General features: G+C 37.7%; 1 protein-coding gene across 20 annotated transcripts in view; it reads right to left on the minus strand.

Moving 5' to 3' along the window:
• Nucleotides 1-296: 296 nt before the first annotated feature.
• Nucleotides 297-13,560, minus strand: part of SNAP91 (synaptosome associated protein 91) — a 146,068-nt gene continuing 132,804 nt past the window's right edge. For all 20 annotated transcript variants that reach the window (XM_045057803.1, XM_045057800.1, XM_045057792.1 and 17 more), the window contains 4 exons: nucleotides 9,549-9,632; nucleotides 7,714-7,818; nucleotides 3,670-3,772; nucleotides 297-1,711 (listed from right to left, as the gene is read on the minus strand). In XM_045057803.1, coding sequence (XP_044913738.1) covers nucleotides 3,680-3,772; nucleotides 7,714-7,818; nucleotides 9,549-9,632 — 282 coding nt within the window. In that variant the 3' untranslated portion in view covers nucleotides 297-1,711; nucleotides 3,670-3,679. The remainder of the gene's footprint in view (nucleotides 1,712-3,669; nucleotides 3,773-7,713; nucleotides 7,819-9,548; nucleotides 9,633-13,560) is intronic.

A 13,560-nucleotide genomic window follows, 5' to 3' on the forward strand; every position in this document is an offset into this window, starting at 1 on the left:
CCATGGATAATTCTCACCAAACTATTAGAAGTTGCATAATTTAAAAGATAGTTCATCCTCTTCTTTTTTGAAATATGGAATTCAGTTTATTTGGCAGCATCCATGGAGTCCCAAGTTTAGCAACAGCTGATAATAATGTTTTTTTTCTGGTTTTTGATTTATTGTAAAATAATCACAACTATGTTGGCATGGCCAGCATTTCTCACTGTGAATGTTTTTAAGTGTTCAATATTTGTATATGCTGTGTGTCATCTGAAGCAGATGTTTTCTCTAAAAAGTAATCAAAAAGAGAAAGATTATGTTTGCATTTTCTTTGTTCAAGGTGTTTATTGCATCTCAGAGGGCGTACATGCACTGGGTTTTTAAACTGAAATAGAAAGAAATGCCATTTTGAAATTGGTTTTAGGTAATTTTTCCCCATTACAGTGTATGTTATCCCCACAGTAAATTCAGATACAACCACTTTTAAATGGTACCATACATCTATTAAATAATTTGAAAAATAGGCAAACACCTTTCCAACCCAGTATGCTTTTACAAAGAGCTGCCAAGCCACTAGCAACACTGATCAACAGTGACCTCATTTATGCATCAAAATCTTAAGCCAAGCCATCAGCACATACAGTATGACAACAAATTAAAAATTAAAGAATACAATATGTACAGTAAAGGATACAATTCTCTGAATTAGTTTAAATTCTAATCACAATGGTACAACGAAACCTACTTTGAGCTCAGTTGAGGGATGGAAGAACACTAGTCTACAGAACACACAAAGAAATACTAAATTAACAGATGTACATAAAACCCACAATAAAATAAAAATATTTGCAGTAATCTTTAAATTACAGATATACCTCGGGGTGCCTTCATAATCATCTGAATAGCACATCTCTAATTTCATTTTCACGGACGTGATAGAAACAGACCCTTTACTTTTCAGTGCATTTAATCAAGAATGAATAAATAGGTCAATTTAGATGCAAAACCTGTCAAATATAATCAAAATATACATTTTAATATAGCAGTGATTACATATGGAATTCTTTCCATATGATTTTTTCATTCTTGATAAGGTAGGTTCAAGGAGAAGTATTTATTATGGACGTTAACCCTTATATTTTTTAAAACAAAATTTCTTAACATATACAGTGCCACAAAAATAAACATTTCTCACAACAGTTGAAGTTCCTGTGATTGGAAAAATGTACTCCACACCGAAAAAGTTTTGTATATTTAAGAGTGTTTTCCTTACTATTTGATATTATCACACTATGTTTGTAACAGAGATACAGAGAAAAAGAGAATTCATGGGGAGAGTTTAGGTTTGTCCAAAAGTCATATATACATTGAAACCTTCAAAAACACAGACACATCTTTCCAAATGGCTCACCACACAACAGCTGCGTCATCCGTCCATGGGCGAGGTCCAGAAAAGCACTAAAGGCATCAGGAACATCCATTCATTGTTTTTACATCGTACAACACACAAATAACCCAAATACACTACAATTTTGAGAGTAGGGATAACAGCTAAGGTAGTACACATTCCTAATGTTCACTTTCACAGCTGTGCTACACATTTTGGAAGAGAAGTTACGAGTAAGCATTGGGTTTGGTACTGGTGGCTCACTTTGAAACTCTGAGCATCAATTTTATTTGAAGTCTCCAAACTCATTATTTTTTTCCTATTCAGTCACAAAAATTGCAGCTGTAAAGATAAAAAGCACTTGAGTTAGAAACAATATTACACACTCCTCAAATATACTACCTCCCTTTCAATTTTTATTTCAGTTACTATGAAAAATCTTCATGCAAAATGTTTCTGTATAACAAATTCACACTTATATACCTTTCACAATTCTTTGCTTAAAGTTTTAGCAAGGAAAAAAATTTTTTTAAAAACTCTTAATGTATAGTTTCATTTTAGATAAAAATAGCAAAATTTTGAGATGTGGATATTTATTAGAAATCTTAGTAGTGAGACATCTGCTATTAATTAAGAACAGTTCACCTTTAAAACAGGGCAGAAGGGGGGGAAAGGAATGGCAGTCGTTTTCATTATTTTTTGCTTCTTTTCAGTTATGGTGTTCACTGAGTCACTAAACAGTTGAACAAGTAACAGAATAGAGGAGGGAGATTTCCATGGCGACTCAGTGCCTTTGCAAATACCACTTCCCCCTTTACTCTGGCCAGTCTGTGCTTTACCAGTCACCTCTGCCAGGAAATCTTCCTGGGGTGAAGCCTTAATCACATGGGTAACTCTTTTTCATAAATTAGTCTGTGTCTGTCTCCCTTGTGACTGTGAACCTTTGGGCTCGGGGCTGTCTCAAGCATCTCTGTCTCAGGTGCTCATCAGAGTTCCGGGCATATGATGAGAGTGATATTTACTGAATGAGAGGTGGATAAAAGGCTGCTCCCTGCAGTATTCTTGGTAGGTCCTGAAACTTTAATGGCTAAGAAGTGCTCATTGTCTCATTTATGCCTACACTAGCCCAGTCCAACCAAAAGTGGAAAAGGAAAGTTAGGCACAAGGAGAAATTACTTGGCTGAGATGTCAAGGCCTTAAAATGATAAAACTTACTAACTTTATATAAGAAAAAAACATCAAGTAGGAATCCATAAAAATATTAGCAGGCATTAGAGAAAGTTTAAATATACATATGTATATGTATGTATGTGTATGTATGTGTGTGTGCGTGTGTATATATATACATATATATATACACACATATATATATATACATATACATATGTGTGTGTGTGTGTGTGTACACACACACACACACACAAAATAAAAATTACATTGGACAATGGCCCAAAAATGTTGACACTCTTACTCTTCCTCTAGTGTGTGACCTTGGGCAAATCACTCAATGTCAATGATCAGTTCCTTCAGCTGTGCAATGGAGACAAAAAGTATCTGGCTAGTTTATTCCATAGGATTTAATTTCTCACAAAGATGACCAGAGGAGTTCATGATTAGGAAGTGGATATGAAAAGTACTGTGCAAAAAAAAGCAGCATTATTACTGTTTATCCACTTTCTGCAAGTATTTGTTGAGAATCTACCCACTGTGTTAGGTTTGGGGTTACTAGTAAACATTTTTCCTTTATTGGTTTCCTTCCATAAGTCCATTAATCATCACTGCATAAATTATACTAGAAATTTAAAACTACAGCATTAGAAATTTAAAATTCTGCTTGAATGCAGAAATGCAAAGGGTAACAATCTAGGCTTTATTTGATAGGCCAAAAAAGTATAAACAAATACAAAATACAATTTTGTAGTCAAGTATATTCTTAGATGATTTCTAAATGCAATATTATAAATGTTAGCTTTTTATAAATTCCAATCATCAGGTAGTAAAGTGGTAATTTTCTAATTTACCAAGTAGCTCAGGTAACTTTTTGCTTTATCAGTAAAATTTTTGTGCTTTTCAGGACAACTTAGAGGCTTTTCTCTCTCTTAGTTTTATAAATTAAGATTTAAAAAAAATTACTGATAATTCATTAATGGCTTTTAATACTGACTTAATAAGTATAAGCACTCAAATTATTACTCTATACATGTATTCAAAGCACAGAGGTACAAATATCATACCTGAAATAGCTAAGCACTGCATAGGTCATTATTGCAAGCCCACAGGAAAAGCTCAATATTAGATACCTTAAATTGTTTACAAGAAATCCTTGATGTTAAGATCCGCTAATGGGTCCTTTGCTGGAGGTTTCTTGGGACTCTGAGTGGCAGGTGTAGGGCTTGGAGAAAGCTAATGGGGAAAAGCCAGCCCAAGATAGCAGAAAGAGAAATCAAACAGAGAGACAGGTAAGCATTAGGCAGAGCACATACCACAGAAACCAAACATGCAGAAGATCAGATGGCTAAAGGTTTATGAAATCTACTTTGTTCTACTCAGCCACAGTGTTGTGTTTAATTTTGGATTCATAAAGTACATTTCAAATGATATTTGGCTTTCTCAAAATTCTCTGACAGAAAATTTTGCCCAAGTAGTATTTGAGGACTCAGGCAGAACAATACGGGTAAGAGTTAGGGAAGACATGGAAAACTAGTCACATACAGATATTATGAATATGGGGTAAAAAAACACAACAATCAATTGCTCTATACAAAAGCATTCTTACTTTGAGTTATCACTACCACTAAGCTAATAAAGGAATTTTAATAACTTTTCCTTACAGTGAGAATGAGTTTGAAGGAAAAATTGAAAGGAAATAATTTGCAGAAAGTCACTTAAGAAATTACTTTAAATTATTAGCTTGGTATCCCAGAATTTCATACAAAGCATTTTAAATGAAAACAAGTTTGGGGGCACTGTCTGTTTCAGATGGGCAAAGAGTTTCCCAGTTATGAATGTCAGTAAATTGTATTGCCTGTCCGGCTCACAGAGAGGGCTAATTACTAAATGCCATAGGATAAAATCATATTGTACTGTTAGCAAAAGCAACAAAGAATGAACTTACCTTGATCCTCTTTCATTAACACCCATATTATTTCATTACGTGACAGAAATAAGCTTTGGAAGCAGGCTTTTGCAGGAGTGTTAGGGTATGAGGCCTTGGAAAAGGTCACGTAATCTATATAGGGTAATAATTTACATGGATCCTTAGAGTCTAATTATTCTCCTACCCTGTAACAGGATAGAAATCTCTGATTGTGGGGTAGTGATATATGTTTTCATTGGTTCAATAAATAGAGCTCCAGAAGTAAGGATTTTTAGATTTGTTCCCACGTCTAGAAACTGAGTGACTGTAGCACCTATCAGTCAAATTTCCTTTTTGAAAAGCAGGAATCCTACTTCACAGGAAGATCAGGAAGAAAATAAATGCAAGTGTTGAAGTTGTTCGGAAGGTAAGAAACTCAAGAGTTGGTTCATCATGAATAATTTGGTTGGATGACATCATCATGATACCAACCAAATGAGATAGAGTGGAACAGTCCAGGTGTCAGTAATGAAAAACTGTTTTGTTTTCTGAAGTTACAAAATCATATTTTACTATCTAGTATAATCATCTCTGATGCTTCTCTGATATGGGAAATACAATCGAAAACTTTTATTAAAATGGCATACTGTTTCCTAAATCACTATAAATTCAATTAAATGATTAAAACACGATTTTCATCATGCCATCTATTTTTCATTTTCATTCTTTGAATTAAGTAAATGAACTGATGCTATGTAACACTGGCATTATGCAAGAGAAACAACTATTTAAATAATATTATGTTAATTTATTTCTAAAGCTTTCAGCACACTGAATACAATAAGATTTTAAAAGCCTCAATAATAATTCTTCCAAGTAATAAAAATAGAAATGTTCTGCCTTTTTTCAAAAAAGTGGTAGTCATAGGTATATTCAACCATCACGAAAACATTCATAATAAATCAGGTCCTTCCTACAATTTAAATATATCTAGATTAAATTAAACCCCAACTACTACCCCCAGAACCTTCCTCACTCCCTTCAGAAACCACATGAGGTAGGGTCCATTTGTCTCAGAGCAGGGTAGAAAATTTCTCAGGAAGCCAGTATTTTGAGTATGGCCTTGAAGGCTAGGGTTTCTCACATTCTAAATTTATCTCTTTGAACACCCATCATTCTCTCTTCTGGTCACTGTGGCTTTTGAGGGGTTAAAGAAGCTGAAAGTAAAATTTGGGAATGGGTAGGGAGGATGGATTTTAGAGACGATGAAAGGAAGCCAAAGAGATTAAAGTATTCTCAGAAAGTTCAAAGTAGGTATCCGAAGGATAACACAATATAAACACCATTTGGTAAGTTAAAAACATTATAGAAGTGAAACCATTTGCCGATACCATTACATTGTATTTGAGCTATTTGTTTTGCTTTGCTCAGCATGGTGCTAGTAAAGTCATACTTGGTGTTTTGACTCCATCCATGTCAGTTTCTCATGGTGAAAGCCTCTTTGGTTCTACATATACCCTCACCTTGGCCAGGACATTTATAAGAGGAATCAAGAACTGGTTACTCATCAGCATGACTATCACTATTAGCAAAACAATTCAGCAAAGTGTACATGCCTTAGCATCTTTGTAAGCGAAGGGAGCACTTTGTGTAGTAAGAAATAGGGCCTCATCTAAAGAGGGGTTTGTCTTTTGTCCTGAATCCTGGTAGGTAACCCTTAAACCTATGGAATTTCCTGAGTGATAGGAATGTCTTTGTCATTCAGGGTGGACAAAGGTTCTTGGAACCACACCTGACAGTGATGCTAGTAAGAGGACTCAGGGTGGGGACTGGCCACACCAGAAATACCAGTATGATTAGAGTGTTGGCTCTTGGGGCTACATGATATCAGCCAGACTTTCAGTGAGGTCAGGGCGGGGGGAGGGGGGGGGTTGGAGATTAAGTTCAACCACAGAGACAAGAATTCAGTCATTCCTATATATGGAAACTTCAATACAAACGCAGCACGCGTCCCCAGGTGCAGGGGAGCTTCCTGGGTTGGCAATACTGCATGTATATTGTTATACTCGGATGAGTAACACACTCTGGAGGGCAAAGAAGCTTCATGCTTGGGACCTTCCCAGTTCCAGATTTCACCCTGCACATCTTTTCTTTTGGCTACATCTAATTTGTATCCTTTCACTATAATAAAACTGCAACACATTTCATGCTTTCCTGAGTTCTGTGTGTTATTCTAGGAAATTGTCTGAGAACTTGGGACTCTCAAACTTGTGGCTGGTGTCTGAAGTGAGGGCAGCCTTGTAGTTTGATAGGAGAAGATAGGATTCAGTAGGCAGAGAGGGAAAGATTAGGACCTGAAGTCCCTAGGTGGAGGAAAACACCTATTTTGGAACAATGCAGGGAGCAAAACCCCTCAGGCTTAAGGTTTTTCTTAAGAATGTAACAGACCCCACCTACTTCCCCCTCAGGTTTTCCTTCAGGAATTGGACAAAACATCTAGGTATGGCCAGAGACCACCACATACAATGGAAACGAGCCAATCAGGAATGGACAACCCAGCACCTAGAGCTATCAAGCCAATAAGGGTAGAACCTAGGAACAAGGAGGAAGGGAAGGGAGGGCTGACCAGAACCTTATAAAACAAGGACCCTCACCTATAGTCCTCGGGCGTTCAGTTTCAAATGTCCCCTCTCTGTAAAGAGAGCTTCCCTACTATTCTTCCTTTCTGATCTTATACTCTAGTAAACTTTTGCCTGCTACTCATTTTGTGTCCACCTCTTCATTCTTCAAAGTGGCCAGACAACGAATCCCGGGTATTGTGGTAAAAAATCCTGCAACAGTAGGGGCTGCTCCCCTGGACTCTGCAGTTTGGCAAACTTGTTGTCGTTAATATCACAACGCCTGGGCAAACCTGGTGGTCTGGAGGACTGCGGTCCCTATCCCTGAGTTTACTTAACTCTGGAAACACATAATAAAACTACGAATCCGAAGTACTCATTTTTACAGAATAAATGCTCAGATACTTTAAATGTCTAGCTGTTCTCAGGAATTATTCCGAATTAAGTAGGAGAGGAATGGAGGGACTTAGGATAGGAAGTTACTTCTATTCATTTTTCTCACACTATTGCTAATCTGTCTTTCATGTTCCCCTAACTTCCGAAGCAACAGATATAAGGATTATATCAGGTAAAAGATTAAGGGGTCTGCCACATGGCAGTTTTATACTCACACATTAATGTCATTATTTTGAGGACATTAAAAAACCGACCTGTGTGCCAGGTACAGCTGCAGCTCCAAAGGGTGGCCTCATCATGGGCTGTGCAAACATCACTGGCTGCTGAGGCATCATGGGCATGCCAGTCCCAGCCGGAGGCTGAAAAGGAAGAGTGGTTCACAGCCTAAGTGGAATCCACTATGGTCATATGATGGGGAAAAGATAGGATAAAATAGGCAGAGAGGGGAATGTTAGGACTTGAGGTCCCTGGGTGGGGAAAAACACCTATTTTGGAAGAATATGGGGAGCACCTGACCACAGCAAACCCCCCATCAGGCAGAAGGTTTCTCTTAAGCATGTAGCGGACACCACCTACTCCCGTCAGGTTTCCTTCAGGAATTTGACAAAAGACATAACTAAAAAGAAGTAGTAGACCATAAAACATACGACCCACCAGGAGTGGTATGGCTGCAGACCACCCCTCATACAGTGGAAATGACCCAATCAAAAAGGAATGACCAGGCATTTAGAGTTACCAGCCAATAAGGGCAGGACCTGAGAAGAAACAAGGGGGAAGGAAAGGGGCCAAGCAAAACCCTATAAAAACAAAGCCCTTGGCCCACAGTCTGCGGGCATTCACTTTCGAATGCTCCCTCTCTGTAAAGAGAGCTTTCATACTGTTCTTACTTTCTGATTTTACACTCTTCCAAACTCTTGCCTGCTGTTCATTTTACTCTGTGCCTTCATTCTTTGGAAGAGTGAGACAGCGACCTCCAGGTATTGAGGTAAAGAATCTTGTAACAGTAGTGCCTGACGTTTATGTCTTTAATATGTTTCTGAAAATTTTTGAGGAATGCAGGTCTGTGAGAAAGTATAACTTGTAATTTTGAACAATGCGTGCCGTAAGGCTGGCAGACGGCAGAGAATCACTGAGGTGCGGTAGAAGTCTGGCTGGCCACAGGGCATCCTTATCCCAACCAGGCTTTGTTGGTGATTATTTGTCTGCTGTAAGCATAATTCTTAAGAGATAAAGAATTGTTGATCAACTGTGTTGATTTATGGATCATAGTCCTAATATTTACTAGTGATAAAAGTGGTAAGTGAAAAGTGCTAGTATAGTGATTAAGAGTTTTGATAACTGAGCTAACAATATGTTTGGTAAGTATTATTTCAAAAATGACATAACTATATACCATAGAAATTATCTTGATATAAGAACTTATTTTAAATATGAATATATTTTGTTTGAGAGAGAGAGAGGGAGAGAGAGAGTGTGAATGGGGGAGAGGGGTGGGGGGGGAGAGGGAGAGAGAGAGAGAGAGAGAGGGAGAGAAAGAGAGAGAGAGAGAGGGAAGGAGAGAGAGAGAGGGAGGGAGAGAGAGAGAGAGAGAGAGGGAGGGAGAGAGAGAGGGAGGGGGAGGGAGAGAGAGAGGGAGGGAGAGGGAGAGAGAGAGAGAGGGAGGGAGGGAGAGGGAGGGAGTGGGAGGGAGAGGGAGGGAGTGGGAGGGAGAGGGAGAGAGGGAGAGAGAGAGAGAGAGAGAGAGAGAGAGAGAGAGAGAGAGAGAATCTCAAGCAGGTTCCACACTCAGTGCAGAGACCAATGTGGGGCTCGATCCCACAACCTTGGGACCATGACCTGAGCAGAAAACCATGGGTTGGATGCTCAAGTGACCAAGCCACCCAGGCACCCCAATTTTAAATATTTTCTAGCTGACTTTGTCATGTCATGTGTAGACTTCCTAATGTTTAAAGCAGATGACTTAATTTTTTGAGTTTTACTTTACTGTATTCAGGGAAGAATTATATTCTGTAGTAGTATTTGTTAATACAGGATTTGGCAAAGGCCTCAAAAATGTCAATTACAATTTTTAGCACAAGTCACCACTCACCATTCCAAATCCTGCTCCAGGCTGTCCAACAGATGGGGCCCCGGCAACAGGAGGAACCGAACTGGTAGGAGGTACAGCTCCTTGCTACCAAAAAAAATCACACACACACACACACACACACACACACACACACACACACCACCACCACCACCAACAACAACAATAACAATGACAAACAAAAAGAACCAACATAATTTGGTTTTAAAATGACAGAATATAATTTTAAAATACATGCCCCTTTAAATATGTGTGGGTATGTAAAGAAATATCCCATTTTAGTTTTACATTAAAAAAAATGGCTCTAGCACCATGCTAATGATATGAACAAGGTTACTAACTTGATGTTCACTGTTGTCTTATTTGGGCTCACTGGTTTAAAGCCTACTCACAGCATTGGCCTTCCTCTCTTCCTCCTCTTACAGTTCTCTTCCACCCTCACTGTAAGTTGAGTTTCTCTAAGCATGTCTTTTCCTATCATTATATCCTCCTACAGGTACTGGGTTAGACATTTGAAAAACATGTCTTCATTTACATATCAATGCTTGGTTTCCATTGCCCACCCCCCCCCCCCATTTTTAGATTCTTTTCTGTGTTATACTTCTCTCTGAATTTTGATGGCTCTACATTTGCTCAAGGGCCAAAATTAAATCCAAGTTTTAGGAAGCATTTAGAAGACTGCACATTATATAATAAAGCACAAATATCCCATTTCAGATACAGGTCTGACAGCTTTTAGTTATACAACAAATCTCCTAATATTTCCCTTATGTTTAAAACTAACCCTACTGCAATCCCTTAAATTGAACTCAACTATTAGAGCAAAATCCTAATTAAAAAAGAAAATAGTGATGTCAGCAAAAATGGTGAAGTAAGGAACTCTGAAAGTCTCCCCAATCTATAAAATAGGTAGAAAAACAGGCAAAACCTATTAGAAACAACTATTTTAGAACTCTGAAAACTAACCAAAAGCTTGCAGTAATCAAGAACGTACTTATTCAAGAAAATCAGCTGGATCTTGGCAAGAATAGTGAGTTCTGTGGCTTCCTAACTTACCCAAGTTTCACCCACTGTTCTTTAGCATAGCTGTAGTCTTGAAAATAACAGCTTATGTCTTCAGTAATAGTACCAGAGGGAGTAAAATATATTTAATTATTTATTTTGTCTCGTCTGTGTGGCTCCCTGGAAAGACTGGCTCAAAAGGCTTGTCTTTGTCTCACCAAACAGGGAATGCACCTAGTGCTAAAGTTGTTAAGCACTTTTGGGGGAAGCCATTTGTGGAAGCCATTTACAGGCAAATGTTTTAGTTGTTGCTGTCTGAGGCAATGGATAACAGGGCAAAAACAGTAGACTAAACAAAAACCTTGGGAGGAAAGGCTGGAGAAGGAGATGTGGGGATTAAAGGTTTAAAAATCTCAGACATACTCCTGGGAATTTGGAAGACCATGCACACGCCCAGGGCTGTGTGCAGGGTCAGGGAAGACAGGAGAGGGCCCCCAGCTGACCCTGAGGCTTTGCGCAAGCTGTAAGTGATTGCTAAGGCAGGGTTGCAAACTGCCTGGTTGACTCTGAAGACCTGCCCCAGCACACACTCAGAGGTCCTCTACAAAGACTGGGAGATATTCTGGTTCAAGGAATTTAAGTAATCTCTGCCTAAGAACAGAGACTACAGAATTAGTTCAGAATGGTCACTAAACAATCAAAACAAACAAATAAACAATTACAAAGAGTAGCCATAACAAACCCTTAGGTAACAGATAGAATTTGATTTCTAGAGTAGACACATTATAATATTCAAAATGTCTAGGTTTCAACAAAAAAATTCTGAGACATACAAAGAAATAAGAGCATATAGCTCATATGCAGGAGAAAGATCTCAACTCAATAACCTAAACTTCCACACTGAGAAGCTAGGAAAAAGGAAACAAACTAAACCCAAAACTAAACTAAGCAGAGAAAGGAAATGATAAACACGAGAGTAGAGACAAAGTACAAAAACAGATTGAAGAAGTCATAAAAGAAATCTAAATAAATTTATAACAAATAAAGAGACTATAGCAGTAATCAAAAAACTTCCATCAGTAATCAAAAAAGTCCTGAACCATATGATAATTTCAATAGCAGTAGAAAAAGCTTTTGACAAAATACAATATCTATTGATGATCAAAACTCTCAACAAAGTAAACTGAGAGAGAATATACCTCAACATAATAAAGGCCATATATGAAAAACCCACAGCTAACATCATACTCAATGGTGAAAAACTGAAAGCTTTTCCTTTAAGATAGGGAACAATACAAAAATGTCCACTCTGATCACTTTTATTCAACATAGCACTGAACGTCCCAGCTGTAGCAATCAGACTAGAAAAAGAAATAAAAGGCATCCATATTGGTAAGGGAGAAGGAAAACTCTCACTATTTGCAGACGATATGATACTATATGTAGAAAACCCTAAAGACCCCACCAAAACACCATTAGAACTGATAAATGAATGCAGTAAAATCGCAGGATATGAACTCAATATAAGAAATATTATGCTTCTCTACACTAATAACAAAGCAGCAGAAAGAGAAATTAAGAAAACAACTGTACCAGAAAGATTCAAATGCTTAGGAATAAACTGAATCAAGGAAGTGAAAGATCTATACCCTGAACACAAGAAGACATTGATGAAAGAAACTGAAGATGACACAAACTCATGGAAAGATATACCTTGCTCATGGACTGGAAGAATTAATACTGTTAAAAAGCCCATATTACTCAAAGCTGTCAACAGATCCAATGTAATTCCTATCAAAAAACTAACAGCATTTTTCACAGAACTAGAACTAATCCTAAAATTTGTATGGACTACAAAACACCTCAAATAGGCAATGCAATCTTGAGAAAGAAGAACAAAGCTGGAAGTATCATAATACCAGATTTCAAGTTATACTACAAAGCGATAGTAATCAAAACAGTATGATACCGACACAAAAACAGATACTTAGATCAAGGGAACAGAAGAGAGAGCCAAGAAATAAGCCATGCTTATTTGGTCAATTATGGAGGCAAGGAAATACAATGGAGGAAAAGACAGTCTTTTCAATAGACACTGTCGGGGAAAATGGACAGGGACATGCAAAAGAATGAAACTGGACTACTTTCCTATATCATACACAAAAATAAACTCAAGTGGATTAAAGACCTAAATGTAAGACCTGAGGCCATAAAGCCTCCTAAAAGAAAACAGGCAGTAATCTCCTGGGTATCGGCCTTAGCAACATATGTATGGATATGTCTCCTCAGGCAAGAGAAACAAAAGCAAAAATAAACCTGAGACTACACCAAATAAAAAGGTTTTACATAGCAAAGGGAACCAAATCAAAATCAACAAAACAAAAAGGCAACCTAGTGAATGGGAACAGATAATTGCAATAATAGATCTGATAAGGGGTTAATATCCAAAGTATATAAAGAATTTACACAACTCAACACCACATAGCTAAACAATCTGATTACAAAATAGGCAGAGGACCTGAACAGGCATTTTTCCAAAGAAGACCTACAGATGGTGAACAGACATATGAAAAGATGCTCATCATCACTTATCCTCAGGAAAACGCAAATGAAAACCACAATGAGACATCACCTCACACCTGTCAGAATGGTTAATATCAAAAAGACAAAGAGATAACAAGTGTTGGTGAGGATGTGGAGAAAAGGGAACCCTCGTGTGCTGTTGGTGGGAATGTAAATGGGTGCAACCACTGTGGAAAACAGTATGCAGGTTTCTCAAAAAACTTAAAGTAGAAATACCATATGACCCAGTGATTCCACCACTGAATATTTACCCAAAGAAAATGAAAACACTATTTCAAAAAGATACATGCACCGTTATGTTTACTGTAGCGTTATTTATAATAGCCAAAATATGGACGCAACCTAAGTGTCCATCCAGAGATGAATGGAAAAAGAAGATGTGGTATATATGGACTAGAATATTACTCAGCCATAAAAAAGAATGAGACCT

The sequence above is a fragment of the Felis catus genome, chromosome B2, assembly GCF_018350175.1.
Source record: "Felis catus isolate Fca126 chromosome B2, F.catus_Fca126_mat1.0, whole genome shotgun sequence".
Lineage (NCBI taxonomy): Eukaryota > Metazoa > Chordata > Mammalia > Carnivora > Felidae > Felis > Felis catus.